This window comes from Sinocyclocheilus anshuiensis, unplaced genomic scaffold (genome assembly GCF_001515605.1).
Source record: "Sinocyclocheilus anshuiensis isolate Anshui unplaced genomic scaffold, SAMN03320099.WGS_v1.1 scaffold546, whole genome shotgun sequence".
NCBI lineage: Eukaryota > Metazoa > Chordata > Actinopteri > Cypriniformes > Cyprinidae > Sinocyclocheilus > Sinocyclocheilus anshuiensis.
In genome coordinates, this window is record NW_015542451.1 from 777993 (window position 1) to 796649 (window position 18657).

General features: G+C 36.7%; 1 protein-coding gene across 1 annotated transcript in view; it reads left to right on the plus strand.

The window, feature by feature from the left end:
* Nucleotides 1-18593, plus strand: part of LOC107693650 (zinc transporter ZIP11-like) — a 53577-nt gene extending 34984 nt beyond the window's left edge. Inside the window, exons 3-6 of the mRNA XM_016493110.1 lie at nucleotides 266-335; nucleotides 16835-16933; nucleotides 18096-18254; nucleotides 18339-18593. Of these exons, the coding sequence (XP_016348596.1) occupies nucleotides 266-335; nucleotides 16835-16933; nucleotides 18096-18254; nucleotides 18339-18417 (407 nt within the window). The 3' untranslated portion in view covers nucleotides 18418-18593. The remainder of the gene's footprint in view (nucleotides 1-265; nucleotides 336-16834; nucleotides 16934-18095; nucleotides 18255-18338) is intronic.
* Nucleotides 18594-18657: the final 64 nt, after the last annotated feature.

The window sequence follows — 18657 nt, forward strand, 5'->3', positions numbered from 1 at the left end:
ACTAGACAGTTACTAGACAGATGAGTGACTAACTTATAAACATCCTCTGCTCTCACTAGATTGAGGGCAATGGTTTGTATTGCTAACATCTCACAAACTGCCTTCAAAGGACATTTGATGACTGTAAATGCAGGAGTGATGGGACGCTGAAGGCTTCCTTTGTTGGCAAGGTTCTGTCCTGATCATCAGTGCAGTTTTTAGCAAGCAGATATTGGTGTTTGAAAGCCTGTGAAGTGTAAGCAGGTGCGTGTTTTCTGTGTTTCAGAGGGTTTGGCTGTTGGCGTGGGCTTTGGAGCGGTCGGGAAAACTCCCTCGGCTACGTTTGAAAGCGCCAGGTAAGACGTGAACATGGTTAAAAGGATAGTTCAACCAAAATCAAACTCTTTCAAACATTTCCTCACCCCCATATCATTCCAACATGTATGATTTTCCTTTGTGAAACACAAACCGAGGTGTTTAGCAGAATGTCTGAGCTCCTGTTGTCCATAAAAGCAGATGGAAAAGCATAATAAAAGTTGATCATAAAGAGATTTTCAGTCAATAACAGCCTGAATGTGAGTCTGTTCCTCATAAAAAAAGCTACATTCAGAAGAATATAGTGAGCAAGTCATGATTTTATGATACATTCATTGCATTTTTTTGAGCTTCGCCATATAAATCACTTTTGTTGATTGAAGAAGAGCATCTTAGACATTCAGAACATCTCATTTTGTGTTTTACAAATCGATTGAACCGAATCTAAGATGAGGCCAGAAGAACAGGTGAATGCAGACAGAATCTAAAAGATAATGTGTGCTAATGCTGGAAGTCAGAGTGACCCTGGATCTGGACAGTAACTGAGAACTGTCCGGTTGTGAAAACAGGCTTCCATAAAAACAAGAATGAAGTCTCTGCCAGTGGGGGTTATTTTTTTAATTAATTTATTTTTTTCCAGATTGTTTTTCTGTCCCCATTGGTTGAATTTTTTTCTTGTTCAATGCAAAAACTTGCTTAATTCTGATCCATTTTTCAGAAACAAGCCTTCATATCAGATGTCATTTTCCTTCTGAAGTAAACATATCTTGATTTAAGAACGTGTAGATATTTGTATTTGAAAACAAGACAAATATACTGAGGAAGAAACAATTTTTTTTTTGCAGTGCTCGAATGATATTTAATGACTAAAAATGAAATGAGGCGATGCTTCTTTTGTTAAGAGTTGAAAGCTCAGTCAGTCGTATTCTGCTTAATTGTTCTCTGTCAAACTAACACTGGGGCCAGAAGGATGTGAGGGTGAGTAAATGATGACAGAAGTTTCATTTTAGGGTGAGTTATTTCTTTAAAGGGCACATGCAATGTTTTCTGACAGTACTGTGTGCTGCTGTCACCAAGTGGACGAAACTGGTATTGTTAGACACACACACACACACACACACACACACACACACACAAAGAGCATGTTGTTGCGATCATTCTCATGCACATGTTAATATCCATGTTCTCGGGACAGTGTGTTTCAATGGGAGAATCCTGCCAGACAGGGTTGGAGCGAGTGAGCGAGAAGGAAACTGGCTAACAAGTGTTCACATCATACTGCCAGATTGAATCTGTTAGCCGTCACTGAGAATCAGAGCCGCATTGTAAGCGTTGAAGCACCTGGACTCCAGTATAGGTCTCAATGAGGTCCTGTGTGTGTGTGTGTGTGTGTGTGAGAGACTGCCGTCCAGATGTGAGCTACAGCTTGCAGATGTTGCGATAGAATACATGTCTTTATTTAGTATTTGTGTCATACCGTGTGTGTGTGTGTGTGTGTGTTTCTCCATAGGGAATGCTGTTTTGGATTAGCCTTACGATCATCTAATCTCTTTACATCCGCAGTGACAGCTGAGGGGTTTGTGCTTTCTAGAGAAGCGAGAGCTCGATTTGGTCATGATTAAAAGTGCAGAGACAGATGGATGAATAGATACATGGTCTGTTCAATAAGTAAACACAGGCAGCAGCTTTCTGTGGTGTACTCAATTTATGATACAGCATAAGAAAGAGGCCTTTGTCAGCCTAAAAACAAGCAAGCAGAGAGTAGAGTCAGTGTTATAGCACGTTGTATAGCATGTTTTTCACAGGAAATCATGATGTTGATGTTTATAATATCTTAATATCTTCATGCCTGTAGCAGATTAGAGCTGGGCGCTAATACAGTTACATTTTGCAGCAATATAAACAATCAAGCACAGTTGAGATTTGATATGTAGTACACAGTATATCGCTTTAAGTGAGTGTACTGTATGAATGTGGGTAAAGCTGGATATATTTATATATCACTGGGTGATAATATAGCAGGATATTTTCATTAAAACATCCTAGTTATTATTAATAATGCATCATTAATGTTTTTGAAAAGGAAACTCTAAAAGGAATATAATACAAATAATAATAAAAAATAATAATTTAGCGTAATTTACGAGGCAAATATGAAAGCCTGTTTCCGTCAGAAAATAATAATAGTTGTGATTTTTTTATGACACACTTTGCACATAATTCTGACTTTTTTCTTGCAATTTCTAATTTACATTGCACAATTCCTACTGTAGTTTATATCTCCTAATTCTGACATTTTTTTCTAAATTCTGAGCAATTCTGTTTTTTTTTCCTCCATGGGATAAAAAGTGTAATTGATTAAAACATTAAAATGTAAATTACTTTTTATCTCAATTCTGACATTTTTTCTTGCAATTGGAAATTTCTATATTACAATTCAGACTTTTCATTTCATAATTGTGAGATAAAAAAGTTGCAGTTACCTTTTTTATTTTTATTCTGTGGTGGAAATTTCATATATACAAGTTTTTTTTTTTGTTTTTTTTTTGTGGTGGCATGACAATGATAAAAATCTATCATAAAATATAGCGTTAATTACACACATAATATTCAATCTTTATTGTGTTGCATTAGTGCTGAAGAACACAAAGTCTTCAAGAAAGAAAGAAAGAAAGAAAGTCATTTTCATAAAGAATTGCAAGATATAAATTATTACTTTTTTCTTGCATTTCTGAATTTACATCTCGCAGTTGTGTTGTTTTTGTTCCTACCACAGAATAAAAAAAAAAAAAAATGTAATTGCAACTTATTATTGTGTTGCATTAGTGCTAAATAAAGAAAGAAAGAAAGAAAGAGAAAGAAAGCGATTCCCCAACACAACAAAAAACATTACTTTCGAAATGATGACAGTTTTGAGGGACTTTTCCAGGAGGTTTTGGAGTCAGCATTACTCTGCTTTAGTTGAATTATACTGTACTGTGTCCTTTATCATTCTTTCTGTCCTTTCTGGTTAAACCAATAATGAAATCAATACTTGCATGACCGTAAAGTCCTTCAATTTGTTGTTTGGAGGAACCAGGAGAATCCCAGACCTCTTTGAAGGGATTTCTGGGAAGAGGAGCAGTTTACATTAGTGTGATTAGTCTTTGGTAATTAAGGTGAGCTGGCTGAAATTCACAGCCACATCAGATCACGTTTTCCATTCATTAACCAACTAAAACTTTCCAAATGTTTGGTCTTCACATCAAAAACCCTCAACAAATGATAATAGTGGACGTAACAGACGGTTCAGTCAGCGGTTTCGCAAAAACCATGACGTTAGTTGTAACCAAGAATTACAACCTCTTTTTGGATGTTACTTAAACCTTTATGCTGAATCCTGTGTCATATTTTTGTGATTTTCCAGAATGGACAGGTATGCACAACCTGTCTTTGCTTTTGCTTTTGCTAACATTATTTCACCATCATCCTAAGAGAAGGTGGTTGTTCATTCAGAGAGGCGTCTGGATGTCTTGACCTGACCTCCTCTCTGCCTCAGAGCACTATAGCTGTGTTTTTCCAGTTTCTGAAACTGTCTTGTTCTCCATCGTGAGCCGCTGAAGGCAGACAGACAGTCTTCTCTCTCTGCTCTGAAACAAAAGTCTGTTTGTTTTCCAGGGAAAGCACACTCTTCTGTTTCTTTCCCTTTCCCAGCGCTCTTCTCCCAGTCAAAGCAGTCCTTGCATTCCCCAGTACCCACAAACTCAAGTGGACTGTTAAAACCAGATGCTCAGAGACTCTTCAAAGAAACTGGGATGGTTTTTTGTAGCTTAAATGTAGGCAGCGTTTGAAGGTACAGAGCATACGTTTAAGCCAGACGTTGAAGTCCATCGGCTCAGACGTGCATCTGTATTTCAGCTCTGCTTTTTCTTAGAGTTGGGTGTATGTTGGGATCAGTGTCTATTGCAGTTTTTGTTACAACTTTAAATTAGATTTTTATTTTTATATTTTCACTTTAATTTGAGTTAGTTTTAATAATTTTGTTGCAATTTTATTTTGTTTTGTTTTATTGATTTATGATTTATTTATTTAGGTTATTTTGTATTTTCTCTTTAATTTTAGTTAGAGTAATTTTGTTATGTTTTTGTCATTATGTATTTGTTTGTTTGGTTATGTCTGTATATAGTATGCATTTTTATTAGATTTATTTTATTTATTTTTAATTATTTTTATATTTTATATTTTCTCTTTCATTTTACTTTTAGTATTTTTTTTGTAATTTAAAAAATAAAATTGTGTTTTGTTGATTCATTTATTCATTATTTTGTCTATATAGTATTTAGTTTTATTTTGATTTTGTTAGTTTTATTTTATTTAGTTTTAGCTATTTTTCTATTTTCTATTTTCACTTAAATTTTAGTTAGTATTGGTGATTTAGTTGTGTGTTTTTATTTGTTTATTTACGTCTATAGTTTAATTTTTTTTTATTCATTAGTTTTAGTTTGTTTAATGTTAGTTATTTTAGTACTTAAACTTATATATATATATATATATATATATATATATGCATGTATGAATGTATGCATGTATATATAGTTAACGTTAATAGTGTAAAATAACGTTTTTTTTTTAGTTTTAGTTAACTATAATAACACTCGTTGGTAAAAGTGCGCTACTGACATCACTGAATTTTATTGGCTCACTCTTCTTCACATTTAGCAGCAGAGGTGACGTGACCCAAAAGTTGTCAAAACATTTTACAACAAGTTTATTTTATTTCTAGGGCTAAATGTGACAAACTCAGCTGGAATAACATTTTCTCTCCTGCTTCTCTGCTGGAGGTGTTTCTGTCAAACCCTGAATCATACTAACATCAGTCCTCCATGCACAAATTATAATACAGCATCATATTTAAAGAGTGAATAAATTCATTTTAATAGAAATAGATCTGCACACTCTTTGCCTCAGCAGTGCCAATTTTCTTCAGCAATTTCCTCAGATCGTGAAAAAAAATTAAAATGATGAAGGTTTATGAGGAAAAATATAGAAATTGGCTTGTGAATAAATAATTTAACAGAATGAATGTGTTTGCAATATATTAACACAAAATAAGTGGATCATAATAATTATAATTAAATTATTATATTATATCTGTAACGGGGCGAACGAGACGAGAGACGTGCGGATCCATACGCATAGCTTTATTCAGAGACATGGTCAGAAGCAGGCAGGGTCAAAACATCAGCAAACAGGTATGGCACAGACGAGACAAGAGCAATCCAAAACGGGCGTGACAGCGACAGCGAACGTTATCCAGAGGGCTTGACAAGAGTGGTAATCCAGAAACACGAGCAATAGTCCAGGCGAGGTACAAACAGAGTCCGAATGGCGAGACGAGGGTTAATCCAAGAAACACAGGCAAGAATCAGAATACGAGAAAACAGGCAAGGCAAGACTATGACTAGACTATGAAAACTAGAAACTGACTCCGTAGAATGATAAACGCTATACAATACTCGGCCGTTAGAGAAGGATTTGAGTGGTTGTTATATAGTGTGTGTGTGTTTCCCTGGTGACAACTGAACGGGCAGACAGTTCAAAAACAGTCTCACAGACTGAAACTGGACAGTCAGACAGTTCATAAACGTGCTCACAGACTAGGACTGGCAAGGCAGACGGTTCAACAGAAGCATTTGGGAAAACAGAACAGGCAGACAGTTCATAATTAGACTCACTAACTAGGACTGGCAAGACAGACAGTTCAGACACATTTGGGGAAACAGAACAAGCAGACAGTTCCTGAATGGTCTCTGATGGTTCAACATCAGACTCATTGGCTAAAACAGAACAGACAGAAAGTTCAGAATCTGGTTCGTTAATTGAAACAAAATGACATGACAGTTCAAAACTGGATGTATTGGCTGAGAGAGGATGAACAGACTGTTCAAAACCAAGAGCATTGGCTGGAACTGAACTGACAAACAACTTATGGACTGATACTGGGCAGGCAGATAGTACTAGATCAGAATTGTCGACGGGATCAGAACAGACAGGTGATTCCACCTCATGCTCATTCAGGGAAATGAAGCGCTTCAGATAGGGGAATCAGTTCAGGAACAGGAAGGCTAGAGTGAGTGGGTTTGGGTACACCAGCTGCGTTTGCAGACACCAGCGGTGCATCCCTCACACTGGATACCAGACTGGGATACCGAAGGACTGACCTTCACTGACACCTCTGGAGGTTCTGCAGCGGTTGCCGCCACCTCTGGAGGTTCTACAGCAGTAACATCAGGAAACGGGGAGAGTTCAGTAACGGTCTCTTCGACCGCAACACGACAGACTGAGAGTGCATTGCTGAGCGCCACCACCACGCAATGAGCTGAAGCGAGTGCCTCCGCCTCGGGAGGTTCTGTGGGTGGTGTATGCAGCCCAAACACACCATAAAGCGATCCCCATCAAGGGAAGCGCTTCAGATAGGGGAATCAGTTCAGGGGATGATCAGCTGTGATGTGACGTTTCTCTGGATGATCAGCTGTGATGTGACGTGACTCTGGACAAACAGCTGAGGTGTGACGAGACTGGAAGATCAGCTGTGATGTAACATGACTCTAGAAGATCAGCTGAGACTTGACTTGACTCAGCAATGGAAGCTGTGACTTGACTTGACTCTTGACTCAGTGTAGCATTGTATTTCAGTGCAATATCTTCACTTTTTAGTGCAATGTTTTTATACCCCCATTCCTTCAGTGCACTGTGTAACACTTGTAATACTGGGTAATAGTTTACTCAGAGCCAGAAGTCTACCTCATATCAGTGCAATAATCATTTTAACAAGCTGTTACTTACTATTTATTTATTTTTATATACAAGCAATTCTTTCTGTTTCATTCTCTTTATTCTCTTGTCTTAGCTTAAATATTTTAATTGTACATCTCTTTGTATCATGTATATTTATTTTTAGTTTCTTTTGTCTATTATGTACCATGCACCTTACGTAGAAGCCCTGCAATTTCGTTGTATCTTGTGTACAATGACAATAAAGCATTCTAATTCTAATTCTAATTCTAATGAAGATCAGCTGTGACTTGATTTGACTAGTAGATTAGAGTAGATTACATACAAAATCAATGCAAGATGCAAATGACACGAATTGGCCGACACGATTACAGATTCATATTCGCCTCAATATATATATATATATTAATATAATATACTAATATATTAATATTACCTGATTAATAATCTTCTGCGTAATCCAATCAGTGAAAAGTTTATAGACACATCAAGTTTGACATGTTGTTGTTGATGTGCGTAAAGACACAATGTTTTTTTTCCTGTGAGTGACACGAAAAACATCCCGCGAATATTCTAGAGCGATTAACGTGATCCTACTATTCGCTTCGCTTTGGGTGTGCACACACCATTATTCTCTTTTCATGTTAATTGCCTTTCAGCCAAAATAAGCAGCTAGATTAGAGCAGTCTTTTTTTTGTGCATGATTTGAGCTAAAGAAGCACAATTACTGTTTTGTCAGAGTTTATCATTGTTTTGATATACTTGCATGTTTGTTGCCTGGATAGAAATGGGCTGATTTGCCTTTAGGGGTCTTTGGTTCAAAGGTGATGCAGTTATGGATAAAGGTCATGCCCTCTTCAAACAAATGAGGCCTGCATTTATGATTCATTTTAATATTGCTTATGAAATCACTCATACCCAGACTTTATGTATGCAGCACAAATTACTTGAACATAATCTTCTAATTAGCACATCAGTACATTTCAGCATCTTCTTCTCCATGCTCATCTCATACATCATATTCATATTTTTCTGTCGTTTTCCACATGCATCCATATTGTGTTGATTCATTGCATCAGCGTCTGCTCTTTCAGAATAATGTCCTTGATCCTTCATCTCCAGACACACTCTAGTACAGTAAACATCCTTAACATCACGCATTATGCTGCTTTTGACTGACCAAATTCAAGCTGAGCTGTTTCTAAAAGTTCATGTTGTGTATCACAGTTTATAAGACTGAAAGAAACATTAAATGGAGTGTGGAAATCCTCATCACGCTTCATGTGTCAGTGTCACAGCTTCAAAACATTCCTAGAATTTGCTAATGTCTCTCTCTCTCTCTCATCATGTCTACATGTCTGAAATGCATTCAATTTGTCAATCATGGATGCTACACATTTCTTTCCATTTCTTCCATGTGTCTCCAAATACATATTTTTGCTTTAGTTGCAGTAAAGCTGGTTGTCTATCTGCGCCACTAAGTTCCTGAATTCAGTGAATGGATCAGTCTAAAAGTACCAGTTCTGCTAAAAAAACATTGTTTTTGTGTATTTGGGTTGGTGGGTTTGTGATGGACCTGTTTCTTGTTTCCTTTTCCCCTAAATCCCTCAGGAATAAGTCGGCTGGAGCTTTTGGTTTTGTATTATTCAAGTTGTTGCTGCATGAATTCTTTGTCTAGAGAAAAGAAGAAAAAAAAAATCATGCCCTTTATGTTTACTATATTAGTCAAAAGCAACCAATGAGTTTTAAGTATCAAATCAAGATCATATCTTAGGTTAAGAAGAGATGTGGGTGTAATTAAGAAAATAAAATAATAACATCAACAACAACAATAATAATAATTATAATATTAATGCACTAATGAGCTTTACATGCTCATGAAGTAATAAACATTTTAACCCATTAATTGCATTAATTTTAGTTTTTCAAAACAATATCATTTACATATTTTACAATATAAAATGATCTCTTGTTTTTTTTTTTCTAAAGATCAGCATCTTGCAGATTTTGCAAATAGTATAAATTTATTGGTCTAAAAAAAGAAAGAAAGCCCATTATGTTAACTAGCTAAATCAAAACCAACTAATGAATATAAGTATGAAATCAAGATCTTAGTTTAATAAGGGATATGGGTGTTATTATTATTATTATTATTGTTGTTGTTATTATTATAAATGCATACTTAAATGAGCTTATAAGTATCAAGTCAAGATCATATTTTAGGTTAATAAGAGATATGGTACAATAATAATAATAAGAATAATACATTAACAAGCTCTAACTTCTTATGAAACTTTGAAGTTGGTTTGAGAAAGCCTAGCCTGAATGTCTGAAAGTTTAGATAGATGTTGATAGCATGATATACCACATTGCTAACATGATTTAACATGTTCCTATCATGTTTTTAACATGCTTAGCATGTTGCTGGCATGTTTTAGCATGATTAACATATTGTTAGCATGATTAAAATGTTGTTAACATGTTTTAACATGATTAACATATTGTTACCATGTTTCAAACATGATTAGCATGTTGTTAGCATGTTGCTAACATGTTTCCAGCGTAATTTGCAAGTTGTTAACATGTTTTTAGAATGATTAGCATGTTGCTAACATATTGCTAATCATGTTTCTAGCATGCTGCTAGCATGTTTTAGCACGATAAGAATGTTTTGAACATGTTGTAAACATGTTTCTCACATGATTAGCATGTTACTAACAAGTTTCTAGCTTGATTCGCATGTTGCTAGTGATAGACAGCTTAAACACTCTATAAATCAAAAGTTTTCAGATCAGTTAGAAGAGATATAGCAACCTGAATTAAATCAGTCTGAAGGTCTGAGTTTTGGAAAAAAACAAATGTTTTATATTTTTTTTTAATAATGAGCTTTAAATGCTCCTGAATAAATCAATAAACATTTTAACCTATGAATTACATTACTTTCACTTATTTTTTATTTGCATTTTACAATTTTAATGACCTCTTATTTGTTTATTTTTTTCTAATGATCAACATCTTGCAGCTTTTATGTGGAATGTAAACTTATGAGGAGAACTGTGTGCAGAAAGTTGAAGTCTTCCCTTCAAAATGTACAGGTGCATCTCAATAAATTAGAATGTCGTGGAAAAGTTCATTTATTTGAGTAATTCAACTGCAAGCTGTGAAAATATTTAGTGAAAATGTGATGTAGTGAGAAAAGAAAGCAGAGAGAGAGAGAGAGAGAGAGCAGTGCGAGGGCTGGACTGATGGCTCTCTATCTAAATGTTATTCTCAGCAGTCCTCAAAGAGCACATTGTGCTTTGAATCTCAAAAACATAGGGCCCCTGTTCTCCGGCTCTCTGTCTCTCATCCATCTCTCTCCCTCTTTCTCCACATCCCTCCATTTCCTCCACCCTGCGTTTTCATTTTGCCGTTTCTCATCTCGCTCCCATGATAAGGGCTTTAAAAGACCTTAAGGGATTGGAAGAACTCATTTCTAACAATCGCTTTTATTCTCTTGTTTTATTGAGTTATGGCAGCATCTGCTGGGCTCTTCAACCCTCTTTGCCCTCTTATATGTGTCCCTGGAGCACAAAACCAGTCTTAAGTCGCTGGGTTATATTTCTAGCAATAGCCAACAATACATTGTATGGGTCAAAATTAATGATTTATTGTGTATACATCTCAAATGTACCATTATGACTGGTTTTGAGCAAATGCTGTTAATCAGAGTTTGGACTTCATTCAGGTTAGGTTTAGCAGGACTTGGCTCCGCACCACAGGTGTGTGTGTGTGTGTGTGTGTGTGTGTGTGTGTGTGTCTGTGTGTGTGTGTGTGTGTGTGTGTGTGGGTGTGTGTGTGTGTGTGTGTGTGTGTGTGCGTGTGTGTGTGTGTGTGTGTGTGTGTGTGCGTGTGTGTGTGTGTGTGTGTGTGTGTGTGCGTGTGTGTGTGTGTGTGTGTGTGTGTGTGCGTGTGTGTGTGTGTGTGTGTGTGTGTGTGCGTGTGTGTGTGTGTGTGTGTGTGTGTGTGCGTGTGTGTGTGTGTGTGTGTGTGTGTGTGCGTGTGTGTGTGTGTGTGTGTGTGTGTGTGCGTGTGTGTGTGTGTGTGTGTGTGTGTGTGCGTGTGTGTGTGTGTGTGTGTGTGTGTGTGCGTGTGTGTGTGTGTGTGTGTGTGTGTGTGCGTGTGTGTGTGTGTGTGTGTGTGTGTGTGCGTGTGTGTGTGTGTGTGTGTGTGTGTGTGCGTGTGTGTGTGTGTGTGTGTGTGTGTGTGGGTGTGTGTGTACCTACTTAACCATATTTTGGGGACAAATATGTACCCGAAAGTGAGCTAAACCTGACAAACTCTCCAAAAACCTCACTTTGGGGACATCCTCATTTGTAAAACTGGTATAAAAATCATGTAAACAAAGTTTTTTTGGTAAAAATGCAGAAAGTTTCCTGTAAGGGGTAGGTTTAGGGATAGGGTTGGTGTAGGGTGATAGCACATACAGTTTGTACAGTATAAAAACCATTACGCCTATGGAATGTCCCCATTTAGATAGCTAAGTAAACGTGTGTGTGTGTGTGTGTGTGTTTATACATGCCAGTAAAATACGACCCACAATCCAACTTTCTGTCTGGCTGCTTCAGAGACGCACCTGCCATTCTCAAAGCTGCTTTTATAACAGTTTGAGAGAGGAAACCGTGAGATTATGCATTACAGTGCTGGAAGTTATAGAGAGTTTATGGGATAGATTGTGTCTGTATAATAGTTATACAACTATGTAACGACTTAGTTAAAGCGCAAACAATAATCAGAAGTTATGGCTAGTACTATGAAATATTCCACCCCATGCTTGCAAAGTATCTCTAAACTCATAGGATCTATATTACCTTTTAGTCTACTTCTTGTAAGATTGAGACCATTGTACCAGTCGCAATGAGACATTTCAAATGATACCAGACATGACTGTGAATATCACTTGCATCACTTTAAATTTATTTGTATTAAAATTAAGTTTGCATAAATTCTTGAATATTAAATTCGTACATTTAAATTTTTGTATGAAAATGTATTTATTTATTGAAAGGCCATTTTGAAAGGCCAGTTTATCTGGTAATTATTTCGCGTTGACATCAATGCTACTTTTTAAAAATCTTTTGTTAAATTTTGCTTAAAGTCTTGAATATGTAATGCTTACATTTGTAATAAATAATTCATATATACACTGTTGTTCAAAAGTTTGAGATCAGTAAGATTTTTTATGTTTTTTTTAAAGAAACCTCTTCTGCTCACTAAGGCTGCATTTATTTGATCAAAAATACAGAAAAAAACTGTAATATTGTGAAATATTATTTCAATGTAAAAAAAAATGGTTTTCTATTTCAATATACTTTCAAATATAATTTATTCCTGTGATCAAAGCTGAATTTTCAGCATCATTACTCCAGTTTTCAGTGTCACATGATCTTTTGAAATCGGTGATTCTTTTTTTTTTTTCTTCTTTTTTTCTGACATGTTGGTGTTTTATCTTTCACTTGGATGTTATAAGTTGCACTGAGTAAATACAGCTGGATAAAACAAAAACTCTGTCCATCTTCATTTCAGGCTGCAAAGCAACAAAATGTGATTATTTTAAAGGAGGGTGATTCTTTTCTATACCCTCTATATATATAACATTTATTTATTTAACATTTTTGATGGACCATTTCAATGGAAATTTCTTCTGTTGATCTGGTTATTATCCACCTTTTTTTTTCTGATCTTTCGTAATCCTGACATTCGTAATAATTCGTTATGGTTTCTAATACCTTTTTGAGAGAAAAAAGAGCATGTGAGCCTGTGGCAAATTACATTTATTTTTAAAATGCTACTTTTATTTTATTTTTTTGTGTAACCTTTAATGAAAGAGAAGATGAATTAATTTACATAGGACTGTATAGGTAATATACAATTGACTGAGTTGAATGTTTCTGCACTGTTCAGTGAAACTTTGTTTTGAGCCAGTAGATCACATGGCTGATCGATTGTGGCAAAACAGAGGCTGTGTTTAGGTATATTTTCCCACAGTTGTGAGTGAAAAGCAGCGGGTACGCTGGGTGCGCAGGTCAAAGATCGCCGGAAAGCCATAGTGATTGGTGCAGATGGTTTTGGGGATTTTCCCTCATTTCACCCAGATCCCCATGCTCTTCCCAACACGCAGATGCCCATTCAGGGCAGACCCCCATGGATGGAGGGGGGGCACCAAAGGCCCTTTGTGCCCAGAGAGGAGCTCTGTGGTCAGACACTGGAGCCACTGTCTTCCCCTCTCAATGGAGGCTTCTTCATGCTTTTGCAATAACGCTGGAATGTTTCCCTTTATGCTTTTTTTGTTTGTTTTAATACAGACGTCAGCCCAGACACGCACTGTATCACAAACACACATCACCACTTCGTTTCACTTCGCCTTTAAACTTGTATACTGAGCTAAGAAAGGGACGTGTTGGAAGGACATTGTAAGATCGTTTTAAGATCTCCACCCTATTTTACTGCTGAGAGCTTGCGGTTACTGAAGCCTGTGCTCAGAGGTGGGTGAATAGACTCACAGAAATAGAGCTGCCTCAGAGGAGTGAAATATGCCAGAGAAGAATTCCTGGGGATGGGAAAACTTGTTTCTGAAATGGTGAGAAGGGCTGTTGTTTCCACTCTGTGTGAACATTAGGCCATGGACTCTTCAGTTGGGTGAGTGAGTTCACTTCGCCCTTCTCCAAAAACTCCCCTTGGTTTTCTCTTCAGTCTTTCATTATGCCACATCACATCTCTCGTGTCCTCTCATCCGTTCTTCATTTCTCTTCCCCTCTCAAGTCAACAGGAAATGGAAAATCACTCCATCTATTGTCTAAATGCATCTCAGGGATTTTAATGTGAACGATTCATCCATGCAAAATCCATAAAAATTGACCTCATAATGTTTAATCAAAATGTCATAGTTTCTACACCGCCAGTCAAAACTTGCACACGCTTGGCTGAATTTATATTTCTCATGATCTGAAGGCTTAAATTTATGAACATTTACATTTTAAATAAATAAAGCTTTTTATATACATAAATGCAATGTTTTTGAAAGGCCATTTTGATTTTTTTTTTTTCTTTTTTTTCCGGTTTATCTGGTCATTATATCAGACTGAGATCAATGCTATACCTAAAAATCTCAAAACTTGATCTTCTGGTAAAACGACAGACTTCTCACTGGTGACATATGCAGGACTTCTCTAATGATTTAATCTGCTTAAACTCCACCCCTTTATGCCTCCATCCAATCAACAACTGATGCACAGAACCAAGTCCCCGCCCTACTTTTTTCCCCCAACAATCACTCGGATGTACTACCAGTTGATCATAACTTGAATTTTTCACTTTTCAACTTGTTCTTGGTCTGATCTAGGAAATTAGTTACACCTAACCAGACACAATGCATTAAAGTGACCAGTAATAAAAACTATATTAATGTCTGTTGCATTGCATGCTATAGCCCCGCCCACCATGATATCTCATTGGCCCAAAATCCCACTCCAGCAGATTGTATGAAAATAAATGAATGAGACTGAACAAATTCATACAGATTAGCCACCAAATTTGCCAAAATGAAAAATACTCACAAAATGCCAAGAGATTGTGTTGGAGAAACAGACCACAGCCATTTGGACCACTTTAGTAATAGTTTAATGGTGCTCTTTTGGTGTTTTGGAGCTTGAAAGTTTTAGTCCTCGTTCACATGCATTATGTTGAAGAGAACGGCCAGAATGTTCAAGACATACAAATTCATGCAAATGAAATAATATAATAAAATAATAATAAAATTATCCACCAATTTGCCAAAATGTAAAATAGTTATACATTTCCATGAAAAATTAGCCATTTGGCCCACTATAATAATAGTTTAATGGTGTTTTTTTTTTTTTTGCTTGATAGTCCTAGTCCTCATTCACATGCATTACATTGAAAATAATGTCTAGAATGTTCTTCAATACATGCAAAAACCTACAAATGAGATCGTACGAATTCAAATGAATTAGCCACCAATTTGCCAAAAAGGAAATAATTACTAATTGCATAAGACTGCCTTGAAGGAACAGTCCAAAATTTACAGTATTGCTTCAGAAGACTTGGAAGAAGTGCCATTTGGACCATTTTAGTAATATTTTAGTGGTGATTTTTTTGGAGTTTGACAGTCCTAGTCCTCGTTCACATGCATTATGTTGAAAAGAACGGCCAGGATGTTCTTCAAGACGTAAAAATTCATTCAAATTAGCCACCAATTTGCCAAAATTTAAAATCGTTACGAATTTCCATGATATTGTCTTGAAGGAACAGACCAGAATGTACCGTTTAGCCTCAGAAGACTTTGGACCACTTTGTTTTTTTGTGTGTTTTTTTGGAGCTTGACAGTCCTAGTCCTCATTCACATGCATGAAGGTGAAAAAAGGCATGTTCTTCTAGACGTACAAAAAAAAATGAATTAGATAGTACAAATTAAAATGAATTAATCAGCAATTCACATTCAGGAACTTATGAATTGCTATAAGATTGTGACCAAACAAAAATGAACAGTATTGCATCAGAAGACTTGAAAGAACTAATTTTACAATATTTTAATGGTGTTTTTTTTTTTTGTCAATTTGGAGCTTGACAGTCCCAGTTCTCATTCACGTGCAGTACGTTGAAAAGGACGGCCAGAATGTTCTTCCAGTTGTACGAACGACATTGTATGAATTCATGTGAATTAGCTTCCAATTAGTCATAATGTAAAATAGTTAAAAATTGCCATATTATTGTGTTGAAGGAACAGTCTTAAAGTTACAGTACTGCTTCAGAAGACTTGGAAGAAGAGCCATTTGGACCACTTTAATAATAGTTTAATGGTGTTTTTGTGTGTGTGTGTGTGTCTTGACAGTCCTAGTCCTCATTCATGTGCATTCATTTTTGTTACACTACTTTGATTTTGTGTTGCATGTAAGAACGAGTTTGCAAGAGTTCGTTCTCTTCAGACTTTCGCTTGCGTTCTGTCTCCCTCAAGCTCTCCAGCCTTTCCGTGACTAGCTGTCATTAATCTGACTTCTCTGGGGGCAGTACCTTGAGAGCATGCCAGCGCACATCGTACAGCAGGAGAGACTGAAGAAGGCAGTGAAGAGGGGGGAGTCAAAACACTCTTCCCAAAACAGAGCAGCTTTTCTTGCTTTGTGAGCGCAGGCTCCGGGAACTTCTAGAGGGCGGCTGCTTTACGATGTGGAGAAGTGTAGGCCAAGCAAATAGAGCTGCTTATCAGTTGTGTGGTGGAGACCACCCTCAGACCGCTTCGGGAGAGAAACCCGCTCCCAGCGCCTTCCCACAGCTCTCCAGAGCAAATCAAAGTCATCCTCCATAATGAAGTGTTGTTCTTACACTCTGGTTTGAGTAAATGCCCGCTGACACACTCGTGAGCCGTTTTACAGTCACCGTCTTGGCTTGTGCGAGAAACTTTCATGCAGGATTATCCAAACACAGCAGTGTGATTCCAGATGTAGTTCGTGCCCCATCCGTAACCCGTTTTTCTCATGGTCTTGTGGTACAACACACCCATATGCTGCACTCCAGAAAGCCTTCATCTGATTCAGACGGAGAGCTTTAGTCAACAGTCATTTCTCAAGCCTGGCACGGCCGACGCCGTTAAATCTCTCGCTGAGATAATGTGTGAAGTTAAGAGAGTTGGAAAGTTACAGAGTGTCAAAACTGATCTGTGTGTGTGCTCTCCGTTGGGAACTGATTTGGCGATAATGTCTGTTTCTTTCAGAAATTTGGCTGTAGGCATTGGCATTCAGAACTTTCCAGAAGGCCTTGCCGTGAGTCTCCCATTGCGGGGTTCTGGAGTGTCCACATGGCGATCCTTTTGGTGAGTCCAGACAGATACACATTCACATCCAAAACCTAGTGAGCTGCATGCATGGACGACGTTTTAATGTGTCGTGGCATAAAGTGTTACACTTCCAATACAAAGGCTGCTCCAAACAGTTTAGACACCGTAATTTGGACAAACATGCAAGGTTCATAATACCTAACGGTTGGATTTTCCAAAGTTTGCAAGGTTTGTCGATTGAATTATTTATTAGATATTCATAGAATTGCTTAAATTGTATAATTGCATATTTGTTGAATGCCGAAAGTATATGAGAAAGTATTATAGTATTTGCTAGTAATTACTAATCATTACTGTTCATGTCTCGCCAAACAGAAAATCTTAATAAAAAAAATTTAAATAAAATAATAATAATAATAATTTTAAAAATCCTGTTTCCAACACTTATTGGCCAAACAGAAAATCTAAAAAAAAAAAAAAAACTTAATTTAAAAAATATAACTAAATAAATAAATAAATAATACTAATAATAATTACTGTTTAAGTCCCGCTTCTGACACTTATTGGCCAAAGAGAAAATCTAAATAAAATTTAAAAAAAAAACACTTCCAAAACAGAAATACTTAATTAAAAAATATAAATAAATAATAATAAATATAATAATAATAATTACTGTTTAAGTCATGCTTCTGACACTTATTGGCCAAACAGAAAAAATAAATAAATAAATAAAATACTGTTGATGTCCTGCTTTCAACACTTGTTGGCCAAACAGAAATACTTCATTAAAAAAAAATGATAATAATAATAGAAATTACTGTTTAAGTCCTGCTTCGGACACTTATCGGCCAAACGGGGAAAAAAAAAAAATGAAAAAAATTTGAAATTTGAAAAAAATGAATTTGAAAAATACATACAAAGCTAAAATTCTGCCAATAAATATTAGCCTTGGCGATATATTGGTGAACTACTAGTCTATTATTTAGCTTGCTGTCTTAGAAGGAAGCTGCTTATGTAGGCAGCTCTCTAGAATTTGGACCAATGCCACAGTCACAAACATTTATTATGATCTATTTGTCTTAATTTATTCCTAATATGTCCTAATTTCTGAGACGCTCTAAAACCTGTTAATTGAGTAGTTCAAAGTGCTGCAGTGATCTGTCCTAGTGTTGTATGTGCGTGTGTGTCTGCCTCACAGGTACGGGCAGCTGAGTGGGATGGTGGAGCCTCTGGCGGGGTTGCTAGGGGCCGTTGCTGTGGTGCTGGCGGAGCCGTTGCTACCGTACGCTCTGGCCTTCGCTGCAGGAGCCATGGTGTATGTGGTGGTGGATGACATCATTCCTGAAGCCCAAGTCAGGTGAGCAGCAGCACAGTGAACAAGCGTTCACTGGAAAGACTGCAGATGTTCATATGCCACTGAATGTGTGTGTTTCTTTCACAGCGGGAATGGCAAACTGGCCTCATGGACGTCCATTCTGGGCTTCATCGTCATGATGTCACTGGATGTGGGGCTTGGCTGAGCCTTTTCATTGGACGAATCTTCGAATGTCAGCTGACTGCACTGAAAAAAAAGTGACCAAAGCAGCCTTTTTTCTCGGTGTATAGGTTTATTAATCAATGGAATATTTTTCTACTTAATGTATTTTATGTAATTTTTTTTTTTTGTTATTTTATTTGTTTTATATGGGAGCCCATTTCTGCCACTGAATAAAAAATAAAAAAGGTAATTGCGACTTTTTATCTCACAATTCTGACTTTTT